At 39.0% G+C, this 14,689-nt stretch overlaps 1 protein-coding gene across 3 annotated transcripts in view; it reads left to right on the forward strand.

The window, feature by feature from the left end:
* The first annotated feature begins 368 nt into the window (after positions 1 to 368).
* Brms1 (breast cancer metastasis-suppressor 1-like protein) overlaps positions 369 to 14,689 on the forward strand; it is a 279,251-nt gene continuing 264,930 nt past the window's right edge. For all 3 annotated transcript variants that reach the window (XM_090375460.1, XM_090375459.1, XM_090375461.1), the window contains exon 1: positions 369 to 514. In XM_090375460.1, the coding sequence (XP_090231586.1) occupies positions 379 to 514 (136 nt within the window). In that variant the 5' untranslated portion in view covers positions 369 to 378. The remainder of the gene's footprint in view (positions 515 to 14,689) is intronic.

Raw genomic sequence — 14,689 nt, forward strand, 5'->3', positions numbered from 1 at the left:
CAGGCGCCGCCTGTCGATAATTTTCTCTAATGAGTGTCTGATCTTGGATTTTGTATACTGTTAATTTTGTACATTCGTGTTGTTTTTGTGTACTGAAGTTATGTGAAGAAAACTTGCTGAATTAACTTAATACGTACTTAATTGATAATGACAACTTTGCTCAGTGTATAAACCTGTTGCTTCCGATACATAGCATAAATGCGAAGAAAATTTGTAATTAAAATTTTGTTCTTAAAAGTTAACAAGTATTCATTGCTGTGGATAAAGTGACTTTCGAATTAATATATCTTACAAATGAAACCATTTAATTATACAATTTCAGAATGGTTTAGAGGGGAGTAGATATTGGTTAAAAAAAAAAAAAAAAAAAGAGTTAAAATGCCCGTAATCAAGGATGAAACAAACGAGAGCGATGGTGAAGAAGTTGATCAGGATACGCCAGATAGTGAGAAATCGAGCAACGAAGATTCTGAATCATCAGATGGGTCGGGTTCAGATGATGTTGATAGCTCAGGTGAGATGACAGTTTTTTTTTGTAGTATTAAGCAATACTTATATTAATGCATTTTACGTGACTGCATAGTAGGTTGCTCTGAGTTGTTCACAAATTGTTTAAACTTATGCATGCCTTGTTGAAAGGCCAGTGATTTTTTTTTTTTTTTTTTTTACAGCTCTGACATAATAATTAATTCACTTTCGAAAACTAGCCTCTGCCGACAACTTACTGATACTATTGAAAGCATTCTGAACAAAACACATAGATGCAGAGAGCCCTTGAGGTCCCTTTCTCAAAGTTAATATTAGGTCAAACACGTGCAAGTATACTTTTGGTGGTATACCTGCACTTGTTTCTTTGCTCATTGGGGGTTTTCAAAATGTATGTGGCAATCCCAGGCTGAAAGGGGACAATGCTCAGACATGAAACTAGACGGCAAAAAAGTTGCTCTCCTTACATCTACTTTTATTTTCATAACTGTAATACCTAGTTACAAAACACTTCAAGTTACTAGTGGTGATATTTTATCATTTTATCAATAAAACATCATTTCTAAAAAAAAAAAAACAAGCAAGCTTCTTTTTAGTTTAATTTTAAACAAGTACTCATCAGGCACATATTCTGATTATTTGGGCATTTTTAGACTTTTGAATCAATGATAATTATTTGAGGGTAAAATGCATTCTTAAAACATTTGTTGACACTCTTTGGCATATTCATTATTTCTTTATAACCATTTTGCAGTTTGACTTCAAAATTAGTCTATAAAGGTGTACAATACAGTAGAACTTCTGTTATTTGGAAGTCAGTTGTCTGGAATAATTTTGAAAGGCTGATTTTATTTTATTAATCATAGTATTTGAGACAAATGTTTATTATGTTATGAGAGTATAAAGTGTTGGATTTGGAAACCATGGGTGATAAGGTTAGTCATTTGCTTCTGTGAATTGATATTGTTCCCTTCATTTCATGTTTAATTTAGCTCTAGATTTGGTAAGAATAATATCAGCCCGAAACTGTGCAATTTATTATTTTTCTCAGTTTTTTACAGTAAAATGTCAATGAAAAGAAACAGCACTAAAATGGGCAAAAAAAAAATGAAGAGTCCAATATGGTCAAAGTGATATTGTTAAGGAACTTCAGATTTAGTAGCAAAAAAAAATGACAACAAACGAAACAAAAAAGACGGAACATTATTTTAAAAAATTACTTTAAATTTTTTCTACATAAAATTGCCAGTAAAATACTTATCTGAATGTATATATATGTATTTACATGTGTTCGCAGGCCGGCTGCTAGTTAGTACACTGGACCGAACCTATTGGTAACTCTCTAGGAGGCTTCCGGATCAGCTAGTGTATAATCTTGCTACCTCTAATCTGCCATATCACCTATCTCTTACAGCATGTTCACTTTGTCTCATAGACATTTAGTTTCTGCTGCATGCCTTTTTTTATAAATATAAGGTGGCCATAATTAAAGTATCCCTATTCAGAGCTCTCTGTAGTTCTAAGTAATAAGCGGAAAGCCACTAAAATTAGTAAGTAAACTATTCAAGGCATGGGGAGAAGGAACCTTGAAAAAAAAATTTAGTTCCAAAATCTGCCGATAGGGGTTACCATGGCTCTGTACAAGAGGAATGACATGAAAAAGTACCAACAAATAAATAACTAAGACAAACCTTAATGAAATTACAAATTTTTATTTGCACTCTTCAAAAAAAATAGAAAAAAATTGATCTAAATTGCCAGAGGAAAATGGTTTCACAGTTCCAAACTCACAAACAGTTTACTCCTAGTGGTCGATGATTTCGCTGATGGGGAAGTTGGTTTTTGATGTAATTACCATTATTCTGGACCAGAAATTGCATTCAATGCACAGTGTGCTCGACTGCAGAATGCAACACCTCTGGAGTAATGATCTGCGCATGCTGTGTTACATTGTCCTTTTAAGTCAGCCAGGTTAGACACTTCCTCTATAGCCATTGGCCTTGAGGTTACCCCACAGCCAAAAATTGTTGCACGGTGTAAGGTCAGGTGAACGTGGTGGCCATGCAATGGGAAACAAATGGCTAATGGCTCTTTATGCAGTAAAGTGATGCCAGAGAAGCTGCTGTTACTGGTCATGCGATATGAGGAGGAGCCCCATCTTGCATAAAAATTGTCTCATCCAGGCATCCTTCTGGCTGCATTTGAGGAATAATGAATCTGCTCAGCATGTTATCATATCTTTGATCTTTGTGTTGTAATGGAACAGGTGGCTGCTCCTGCTGGGTGCATTTCCTCGAAAAACTATGGCCCTAGGATGTCACACCACACCAGACTGTGATTTTCGGCAAGTGCAATGGGATTTGCTGAGTGGTGGTACTTTTGAAGCCCATATTTGGCAGTTTTGAGTGTTGACATCGAGATAAAAATAGGCCTCATCTCCCCAAAGAATGTTCCATGGCAAGGCATCATCCATTTCCATTCTGGCCAAAAACATTAGTGCAAATGCCATTAGTTTTTCAGGATCATCTCTTTGCAGCTGCTGCTGGTGACTGATCTTGTATGGATAATAGTGGATTAGTTTCTGAAGAATTTTCTACACAGTGAAATATGGGACATCCAATTGCCTTGCTACTCCCTGTCCACTGCTACTAGTTCCAGTAGCTGTATCCGTGGGTCGGTCGACGATAGCCATTGCAACTTGCTCTGCTACCTGAAGTGAAACAGTCTTCCTTCCTCTTCCAAGTTTAACAACAAAGGACCCAGTTTCCTCAAATTTGTTAATCATCCTCCTAACTGCCACAGCTGATAAAGGACCTTGACGTATGTTCTTACAGTGTCTAATTTCACGCAGGGCGGCTGCTGCATTGCATCCATGATCATAGAAGAACTTCGCAATTAAAGTGCGATCGGGCAGAGTGAGATGCATTGTTAACAGTAAACTTACAGAATATGCTTGCAATGTTCGCGCTGTGCCCTTATAGCTCTCTGCTGCTAGGAAAATTAAATTAACTCAGCTTTATGCAAATTTTCTGCTCTCTTAAGTGTCTTCTTTTCTAGTTTGGATTTAAAACCTTAGTGCAATTTAGTTTCTTTCTGTTTTTTTTTTTTGCGAACAACGCAATAGAAATTTGTAATTTCGTTAAGGTTTGTATTAGTTATTTATTTGTTGGTACTTTGTCATGTTGTTCCTCTATTCTTGTACAGCACCATATTATCCCTTATTGGCAGATTTTGGAACTAAATTTTTTTTTTCACGCGATCCTTCTCCCCGTGTCTTGAATAGTTTACTTACTAATTTTGGTGGCATTCTGCTTATTACTTAGAGCTACAGAGAGCTCTGAATAGGGATACTTTAATTATGACCATCCTGTACTTGTATAGAGACACTGTTCTTCCTTATTGGCATCAAAAACCCATTCTCTTCCAAATGAGTCCAACCACCTTATCTTATCAGCAAACTGTACTTGTATAGAGACACTGTTCTTCCTTATTGGCATCAAAAACCCATTCTCTTCCAAATGAGTCCAACCACCTTATCTTATCAGCAAACTTTGTTCAAGAAAATTTTGCAAAATTCCGTCTGTCTGTCTTTATCACCATTATGCAACCTTTGTAGCATCCAAGAAATGCAAGGGCTTCATCTTGGTCTCTTTTAAGAGAACAAGAGTGGGAGAAGACAGAGTGGTAATCAATGGACACTGCTCATCGTGGACTAATGTTATTAGTGGAGTCCCTCAGGGTTCAGTATTGGGTCCATTGTTGTTTTCTGTATTTATAAATGATATTGATGATGGTATATCAAGCTTAATGTCCAAGTTTGCAGATGATACGAAGGTTGGCAGGGTTGTTAAGGACACTAATGACAGTGCGCTGCTGCAACAGGATCTAGAAAAATTGAGCGGATGGCCTGACAGGTGACAAATGAAGTTTAACATTTGACAAATGTAAAGTACTATATATGGGAAGCAGTAACCCCAGAGTAACGTATCAACTCTGTGGTACTACACTGACAATGGTAGAGAACGAAAAGGACCTGGGGTAATTGTGCAGGCAGATATGAAGTTTTCTGAGCAGTGCAGACGGTTTGCAAGAGTAGCCCATGGTGTCTTGTCAATGATATACAGGAATATTTCTAGCAGGGATAAAGCGGTAATTATCCACTTGTATAAGCAATGGTCAGGCCACACCTTGAGTACTGTATATAGATCTGGAGGCCTCATTTTAAGAAGGGTGTAGAGCTGTTGGAACAAGTACAGAGAAGGGCAACAAGGTTAGTGAGTGGAACAAAAGGTTGCTCTTACGAAGAAAGGCTTAAGTTTTGCAGATTACAGTGTCTGGAGACTAGGCACTTGCGAGGTGTCTGATTGAGGTGTATAAAGTCTTGAATGGTTTGAGCATGCTCAATGCTGATAGGATTCTTCCTCTTGCTCAGAATAATCACCTGAGAGGGCATAAATTCAAATTGAGGAAAGACAGATGTAGGATAGATGTGTGGAAGTTTGCCTTTAGCCAGCGGGTAGTTTGTTGGTGGAACAGACTTCCATCCTTTGTTGTGGAAGTTGATAGCCTAAATGGGCTGAGCTGGACAGGTATTTGGAACGAACGGAGGGGTGAAATGGGAGAGTGTGTTTTTTTTTTTGGCTGATGCTGCATAAGCTTGCTTTCTTGCATCATATGCCTCTACTAATCCTAATGAGTCAAAGAACACTACTTTTGCTAATACCCAACTCTGCTTATACACATCGACTGGATTTTTGAGGAGTTCGCACCAGTGATTGTCTTAATTCATGTAACTTTTCTGCCATTGTTGCTGAAACTGCCCTTCCTGAATTTTTTGCATCATTTACACTTTGGGTTTCTTCAAATTTGCTGACCAGTGTTATAATATTACAACTTCAAATTTGCTGACCAGTCTTATAATATTACAACTTTGAACTTGCCAAATATTAAATTTTTCTGCTATCAAAAGAGCAGCTTTAGTTACATTATTGTTGTTCTGGTAATAATGTTTAACTGCTGCCACTCTTTGTTAAATGATAATCTATATTCATTTAAGGTAATCTTGAATAAAAATATATTTTAAATCTGAAACAGAAAATTAGAAACAAAAAAATTAATAATAACAGAAAAAAGCTGAACATTAAGAAGTTATTTGAAATAAACATTTCAAGTATAAAAATAAAAAAGGCGTTGCTTTTGGACCACCCTGTATTTATAAAGATATATTCATTAAACTTGTATATACTTTCTTCAGTATTATGGCTAATCATTGAAAACAGTAATGGACCTCTACTAATAACATTGCTCCATGAAGAACAATGACCAAGTAATGCTTACTCTCTGGCCCCTACCACTCAGCCATCCTTTTATCCATAGCAGTAACTGGAACAGTATGTCCCCCAGTGCCACGCTGTTCCAGTTTGTCTAGCAGTTGTTTATTTGAAACAGTATTAAAAGCCTTATTGAAATCTGAATACAGTAAACTCCCTTTGTAGCACCTTTGAAGGGTGGGTGCAGCCCAAAAGACTGTGGGAAAGCTTATAAGCAGGATCTCCCCCCACACACACTTTATAGGACTGATCATGGAACCAGAAGAAAAGATCACTAAAAATGGGATAGCACTATAAGTAGGACTTTGAGAGTATACTGTATGTGATGCTGCAATTATTTTTTACATCCAGTTCTTTTGTGACTATCTCATAGTGACTAATTAGACTGGCTAGGCAAGGTCTTCCCTTAAAAAATCTGTGCTGTAATTGCCATATAACTGCATTCCATCAAATTGATTGTACATTATTTTTTCAGCCACTGATTCCGTTATTTTACTTGGCACAGAAGTCAACCTGCACATCTGTAATCATTCACTTTGCCCTTTGATCCACCTTTTGTGAATTGCATATCTCCTGTTTGTAGGGACCTCTCTTGATGGCTAAAGGTTTGCTTACCTATATTGCTGTTGCTTTCAGTGGCACATTATCCTATAGGCAAAAAAGACATTTAGGCCCCTGATATGAGGGGCCCCCAAATCACTGTTTCGAAAACTCGTTGCTGTTTTCTACTAATATTTTTTAAGTGATTTTTTTTTTTTTATCGGAAACTGAACTTTCTACCTGTCAAGAACAATGAAATTGAAGATTAATTTGAAAATTATGTTTGTTTTACAAAAATAGTTTTATTGATTTTGATGAAATTTTATATTCCTTAAATAGTTGAGTTCATTGAAAAAATAAAGATTGCCTTGTATGTAACTGGCACTGCTGGTACCTTTATGCTTAACGTAGTACAGTAGCAGGGAGAAGATAGCCATGATCGTATCAACCAGTCTTGAGTGAATGTCCAAGACTGGTCTGAGGCGGGGTCCCCAAATTCCATTTTGTCTTGGGCCCCATGAAGGTATAATGTGCCACTGGTTATTTAGTTTTTTAGCTTCAGCAATTTCTCTTCCTCTTTGTTATCGCAAAATCACTGAGTATATCTAAATCTAACATCCAAGAATTAGATATACTTATGCTATCCTCATGCATAAAAACATTCATCAATAGTGAATGTAGATACCAAATATTTGTTTTGTTTGCAGCTGTAGAGGATCATGTGATTCATCCCTTTCTTTTAATTTGCATTAACATTCACAAAGAATGTGTTTGCTGCTTTTCTTTATACTCTTAGCTGAAAACTTCTCATAATCAGAGTCCAGTTATTAGTGGTTCATACAGGGTCCATTGTTGTTTTCTGTTTATTTAATGATATTGAAAACAACAATGGGGCCAGCACTGAACCCTGAGGAACTCCACTAATGTCATTAGTCCATGAAGAGCAGTGTCCATAGATAACTGCTCTGTCTTCTTCCACTTAACCATCCATACTTTATCCATAGCAGTAACTTGCCCTTAATGCCACATTGCTCCAATTTGTACAGCAGTTTTTTGTGTGCAACAGTATCAAATGCCCTCCCGAACTCCAATTGTATGTTGTCAGAATTATTTTTGCATCTAGTTCCTTGGTCACTGCATCATAGTAACCTGTTAAGTTGGTTAGACAAGACTGCCCCTTAACAAATGCATGCTGTGATTGCAGTATAATTATATGCCTGTCCAGATGGTCCTGCATTACTTCTTTAACCTTTCAGTGACCACGTGAGATCACTATGTGCCCCATCGCTACTCTTTTACAATATTTTTCTCAATTAATGTCTTAGAAGCTTTGTTATTTTTTAGCCGAGTTTCTCACTTTTTTTCCAGATCTCTATGGGGTAATTGCTTAAAAAACTTAAATACCTAACTTAGAAAAAATTATTTCTTGATTGGGATCACCTAGTGACCCCACATGGCCGTCAATGTTATTATTATTTTTTTTTTATGTAAACCCCAAACACGAAAGGTATTAGAACCTATAGTACTTAGTACCGTGCTTGGGTTGGAGGTTGAGAAGACGAAAGAAGATATTTGTTGACATTGGACTTGAACTTCTGTAGACTATAATTTTCAGGAAATATGTATGAAGGAAGGTTGTTCCAGAAAACGGCAGTTGAATGAATAAATGAGGAAGATGAAAAGTTGGTTCTGTAAGTTTGGAGTTGGACAGTAAATGATTGCTGGCTGGTGGCGGCACGTGTTCAGACTGTTTTGAAAGAGAGAGCAGGAATTATAGAAGCCAATTCAGAAGAACAGTGCCCATGGAAGTATCTGTAGAAGAGGCATGCAGCAGAAACAGTACGTCTATGAGACAGCGAGTGGAGAGACTCTGTTAGAGATGAATCATTAATTAACCTAATTGCCCTCTTTTGAATGGAATCAAGAAGCCTGAGAGAGGTTTTGGGGGCACCACCCCAGATGGGGAACAATATTCCATGGCAGGGCGGATTTGTGATTTATACAGAGTGAGCAGCTGTTTGGAAGAAAAGTAACACCGAGAGCGAAAGAGAAAACCAAGTTTTTTAGATGCAGAGGAAGCAATATTTGTAATGTGCTTGTGCCAAGAGAGATTAGAAGTCAGGGTAATCCCCAAAAGAGATATATCATTTTGCCTAGAAATTGGAGTGTCACTAAAGATAAGCATAGGAGCAGAAGAATCCTTTTTTGCGAGATGTAAGACAAGACTGAGTTTTAGAAGGGTTGAAATCAACTAATTTATCTTTGCCCCACTGGAGAATTATCTGAAGATCGGCATTTAAGGAATTGGTAGCAGATTTTTAAGAACTTGAAGCTGATTGAGCAGGACAAGGTTTCTCAAAATGGAAAGTGGAATGCAATGTGCTATCATCGGCAAAACTATGGATAGGATTTCCAGTCAATGGAAGAAGGGCATTAATATACAAGAGGTAAAGAGTGGGGGAAAGAACTGAACCTTGGGGGACACCGGCATTAGTGGAGAAGATAGAAGACAGAGAGCCATCTACCATCACCCTCAGTGAGCGATCAGAGAGAAAACTAGATAACCAATTACTAAAAACAGTTGGCAAACCATAAGATGGAAGCTTGTTTAGAAGACCTTTATGCCAAACATGATCAAAAGTTATTGAGATGTCAAGAGCAACTACTTGTGTTTCACCGAACCTTTCCATTGAATTAGTCCATAAATGGGTAACATAAGCCAGAATGTCACCAGTGGATCGACTCTGACGGAATCCATACTGGTGATCATTGATCAGGCGGAAGGTTTCTAGGTAGTTTAAGAGTTGGCGGTTAATTGATTTCTCCATTACTTTAGAAAGAGTAGAAGTAATTGCAATGGGATGATAATTGGATGGGAGGGATTTGTCACCCTTTTTCAGGAACTGGCAGGATATGAGCAAATTTCCAAGCAGAAGGAAAAACACCTTTGGAATAAGAAAGTGAAAAATGGTGGCAAAGAATAGGAGTAAGTTCAGGAGCACAGGTTTTGAGAACAAGTGGAGAAATACCATCAGGACCTGGAGCTTTCTTAGCATCAAGATAAATCAAAATCATTCTGACATCCTTTTGACGGAAGACCACAGGAACCATTGAATGGAGCGTGTTGGGAATGATGGGAGGTGTTTTACCAAGATCATTAATACATGAGTTGGAAGAAAAATGGGATGCTAGCAGGTCAGCTTTATCCTTGGCTGAAGTCGCAACAGAACCATCTGGTTTGGACAGAGGTGGGAACAGAGATGGGCAAAAGTTGCGGCCAATAGCTTTGGCAAGAGACCAGAATGCTCGGCTACCATTAGGGCAAGAAGCAAGTTTTCTACTCTTAGCCTGTTAAAAATCTAGTTTGAACTGATTAATAACTGCTTTTCAATTGTTGCGAGCTTTGGTGTACGCAGAAAATGAAACTGAAGAATTAGAAACAAGCCAATTACCATATGCAACATTCTTCTCTTGAACAGCCTTAGCAAATTTATTGGAAAACCAAGGTTTAGATAAAGGACGAGATTTTAAAGTGGAGTGTGGGATAAAGGATTCCATTCCTGCAAGAATAATTTCACTGACACGATCTGAGCAAACGTTGACATCAGAAGTTTTGAAACAGTAATCTGACCAAGGAAAAGAAGAAAAGAAGTCTCGCAGGTCATCCCATTTTGCATTCTTGTAATGCCAAACAACATGAGTTTGGGAATAGCTATGAGATAAAGGTTCCATTGGAGAAGAGACAATCACCAAGTTGTGATCTGAAGTGCCTAAAGGACCTCTCACTTTGACCGTGTACTTAGAAGGGTTGTTTGTGAGAAAAAGATCAAGCGTATTGGCTGTATGATTAGGATCGATTCCGGTATTCTTGTAGGTAAATGAACAATCTGTGCAAGGTCATTAGTAATTGCAAAAGCCTCAGCATCTCGACCAGCTGGGTCGGTGTGACTAGAAAATGGAAGCCAGCTGGAGTAGTGAACATTAAATCACCAAGGAAAATTACCTCACTGTTAGGAAAGTTGGACTTGAGAAAGTCAAGTTGCAAAGAGAGAAAGTCAGAGAGCTCCAAGTGATTAGTGGAGTTCGGAGAACGGTAGAGACAACAGATGAATTTGACACAATGAGGTAGAGAGATTTTAAGCCAGAGAAGATCAAAGAGAGGAGATTCCAAATTGCCAAGTCTCTGACAGGGAATATCAGAATGGACATATGCAAAAGTACCACCTTTGAGGTGATACAGCGAATAATTTGGGCATCTGAGATGAGCAGTAGTTGAATCAACTGATAACTGAGGTTCAGTCAGAAAAAGTACATGGGGTTTGGAAGACTGCAAGTGGAAATGGACATCGTTGAGATTGGAATTGAGACCACGTATATTTGTGAAATGAATTAGGAAGTGCTTGGGAGGTTTAGATCTTTTCACAGATAAGCTTGCTCTATTAGTTTGACAATTCATAGTGTATTCAATAGTAAGAAAAAGTGGGTGGGACATGCTGTATGAAGTAATGAAATTTTTGGATATGGCATACACATGGTAAGAATATACCCAGATCATTGAGATAACGTGGCCTCGATAATGCTTCCCGCATACACACTACTCGGACTCTCTCCAGTCACTATCTGGCAGAGTAGAGGTAGCAAGATTATACACTAGCTGATCTGGAAGCTTTCTAGAGAGTTACCAATAGGTTCAGTCTGGTGTACTAACTAGCGGCCGGCCCTGCGAACACCGTTTTAGAGCTGTACCTTCGAAATGTAAGGAATATTGGATCTTGCCACGATGTTCATCATAACCTCAAAAGTCATCAATCATACTGCATGATGGAAGAGATAGGGATGGGCTGACCGGAACTTAGCTCTAGAGACTAAACATGGGTTCCACCACTTCAAGCCTCCAATAAGCAAAGTGGTGGTATTGCACTGGTTGATGAGAGTCATCTACCACCTAGTACTGCCTGGTAACATAGAGGGGCGGCATTCCTCCATGTGGTGTGGGCGCCACACCTCGACCCCTGCTTACGTTGGTTCACACCTGGGTTGTCACTCACCATGTACTTGTGCATGGAGGTTATACCCAGGATTACTAACAGTCCCACCATCATGAAGGTGCAAGCAGAGGATTTGGCTGTCAGAAACCGTCCAGACTTCGCCGAAATTGGGTCCACTTGACTTTTCTGAGTGTCACCCGAATATCAGTTCCATCAGCGTTTTAGACTCCTAGGTAGCAAGTACAGCTTGTCTGGCATATCTGAGAGAATGTCTGTGACAACCTCAAGGACCAGTTATAACATTGTTAACCATTGTAGAGTGCAGTTATTCATTTGTGCTGATCAAAGCACACTTGAAAGCATGTTAGGGCATGTCACGACATGTTTGCTTTGTTGCTCACAGCATAACGTGTATGGTCAACGTCATACCTGCACCCCCCATAGCTTTGGATGTCCAGGAATCGTGTGACCATGTGCTGCATTTAAAGAGAGATTACAGAGTGTCTGAAGTATATCTTTTGAATGCAGCGCTCAACGTTTCTTCAGCTATCAGTAACATCGAAATTTCCAAAGAACAGCTAATGAAAATAACGCACTCACTACCTGACAAGTTCACCATAGGGGCTGACACAGTACCTCTTTTTAGCATCAAAATTGCTTCCTATTTCATCAGCAGAGAGCTCACCCACCTCTACAACAAAATACTCAAACAGGGACAGGCATCTGTAAGCTGGTTGACTTACAGAGTTGTGGCAGTTCCAAAAAAAAGTCTCATGCGAAAACAGCTGCGGATTTCAGGCCATTATCAATCACCTCTCCCTTCCTGAAATGCCTTGAGAAGTGCATCTATAATGATATTGCACTCGCAGTCTTTGCGTATAGGTCAGATCGTACCTATTATGCCATGCCGAATAGATCTACTATAACCTGTCTACAGTCCTTATCGCAGAAAATACCTCACGCCTGGGATGACAATAAGGACCTACACACCATTTTTCTGGACATAAATCTGCATTTGACTCAGTCCAAATCACACCCCTCTTTGCATTACTTAATAGTTTCTATGGGATATCTGGCAATACACTCAAGCTCCTCAAAAGTCTTTTATGTAGGAGAATGCTTCACTTCACATGTAATAAATTCGATGAGCTTGAAGTGCTAGTCAAGACATCAAAGACAGATATTGTTGGGATATCAGAGACATGGTGTCACACACACATAAGCAGTGCAGAACTGGAATTTCGGGAGTAAAATGTGTACAGAAAAGGATAGACAGGACAGGAAGGGAGGAGGGGTTATGCTGTTAGTTAAGAAACACATAAAATCTAAGGAAGTGCATCCAATTGATGTTGGTGGACAATGCAATGTTGAGTCTGTTTGGTGTGCCCTAACACTGAGAAAGTAAAAATGAGAGTAGGTGTGTGTTATAGGCCAAATGAATCTGATGAGTATAATGAACAATTGTGCAGAGAAATAGTGGGCCAGTAAATCAGAGTGTCTTATAATGGAGGATTTTAATTTCCCAGAGATTGACTGGATTTTTGTGCGTTGGTCACTCACACACTAGCAAGGCTTTTGTTGATTTATTGGATGATTGTTATCTACAGGGGCATGTTCGGGAGGCAACTAGAGGAAGTAATACTCTTGATCTGATTATCAGTAGTGATTCTTCATTCATCAAGAATCTGCAGATAAAGGAACCACTAGGTGGCAGTGATCACAGTGTGCTGAAGTTCAAAGAGTTAACTACCATCAAGGGTAAAGGGAAGGGTTTTTGCTTTCGTAAAGGTGACTACGGTGGTCTGAGACATCATTTAAATTCTATACAGTGGAACCTACTCTTGATGTTACCAACAGCAAATTCAAAATGGGAAGCATTCAAAGAATTAATCTTGGAAGCTACTAGGCTTTTCATAACAACAAAGAAATATTGTTCAAAATTTAGGCCTAAATGGATGTCAGATGAACTAATCAGACATGTGACAGAGAAGAAAAATGCATGGGATACGTATAAATTAACATGTGAAACAGAAGCCTATGATAGATATAAGCTGGTCTGTAATCAAGTTACAAAGGAGGTTAGGCAGGCGAAGGCAGATTATGAGAAATCTTTGGCAAAGGATGCAAAGAAAAATAGCAAAGAGTTCTTTACTTATGTAAACTCTAGAAGGAAGGGGATGAATCAGATTGGTCCACTTGATATCGATGGTTCAACTGTTGATGAACCTGCTCAGGTAGCTAACAAACTACATGAATATTTTACATCTACATTCACACATGAGGAGTTATTCAGGGAGGGGGAATGCCAGAGGTGTATTCAACTCTGGCAGTAAGCTAGATAATCTTGTAATAACTGAGAGTAAAGTGGAGGAGAAATTGTTGAAGATAAATATAAGAAAGGCACCTGGGGGTGGATGGAATCTATCCAGTTATACAAAGGGTACTAGGAAAGTTTTGCAATATGACGCAACAATGAATCACAGGAAGCTGCTTGTTGCTGCATGTTGAGACATGTTCATACGTGCATAGTAGCCGCCGCGCCAAGTCGATGGGCTCAGTTATTCATTAGTAGTGAGAGTGTAAAGTGCTTGTGATGGCATCGTGGTCACGAAATAAGATAAGGACAGTTTTGTGGTATAATTTCGTGCGTGGTTTAACCATAGACCAGTGCTTAGAAGAAATGACTCTTGCACTAGATGATGATTGTCCACATCGTACAACGATATTCAGGTGGTATAGAGAATTCCAAAGGGGAAATTTCACTCTGGAGGATTCTGAGAGGCCGGGAAGGCCACGAACGTCAGTTACGGAGGAAAACGTTACTGCTGTGAGGAAAATGCTTGACGAAAACAGGCAAGTGACCTACCAACAGATAGAGGATACTTTGGGCCTAAATGCACCAGCAATTCATTCGATTCTGCAAGATCATTTGCACGTGAAGAAACTTTGTTCTCTCTGGGTGCCGCATCAACTGACTGAAGAGCAGATGACACGACGTGTGACTTGGTGCCGGGAGATGTTAAAAAAGTTTGATAAGGGACAATCTCGGTATGTGAACAACATCGTGACAGGAGACGAGACTTGGCTGTACTATTACGATCTGCCGACCAAGGCTCAAAACAAAGTTTGGGTCTTTGATGATGACGACGCACCCGTAATTGTCAGAAAATCCCGATCTGTAAAGAAGAAAATGATAGCTGTATTTTTCAAATCGAGTGGAATTGTGGAACGTGTCGTTTTGGACACGCAGAAGACAGTCACAGCTAAGTGGTATACTGAACAATGCCTGCCTAAAGTCATTGGATCTATGAAGAACCTGCGGCCAAAGTCAAGAATGGACACCTG

This window comes from Mastigoproctus giganteus, chromosome 6 (genome assembly GCF_048544385.1).
Source record: "Mastigoproctus giganteus isolate SK-2022 chromosome 6, ASM4854438v1, whole genome shotgun sequence".
NCBI classification, from domain to species: Eukaryota; Metazoa; Arthropoda; class Arachnida; order Uropygi; family Thelyphonidae; genus Mastigoproctus; species Mastigoproctus giganteus.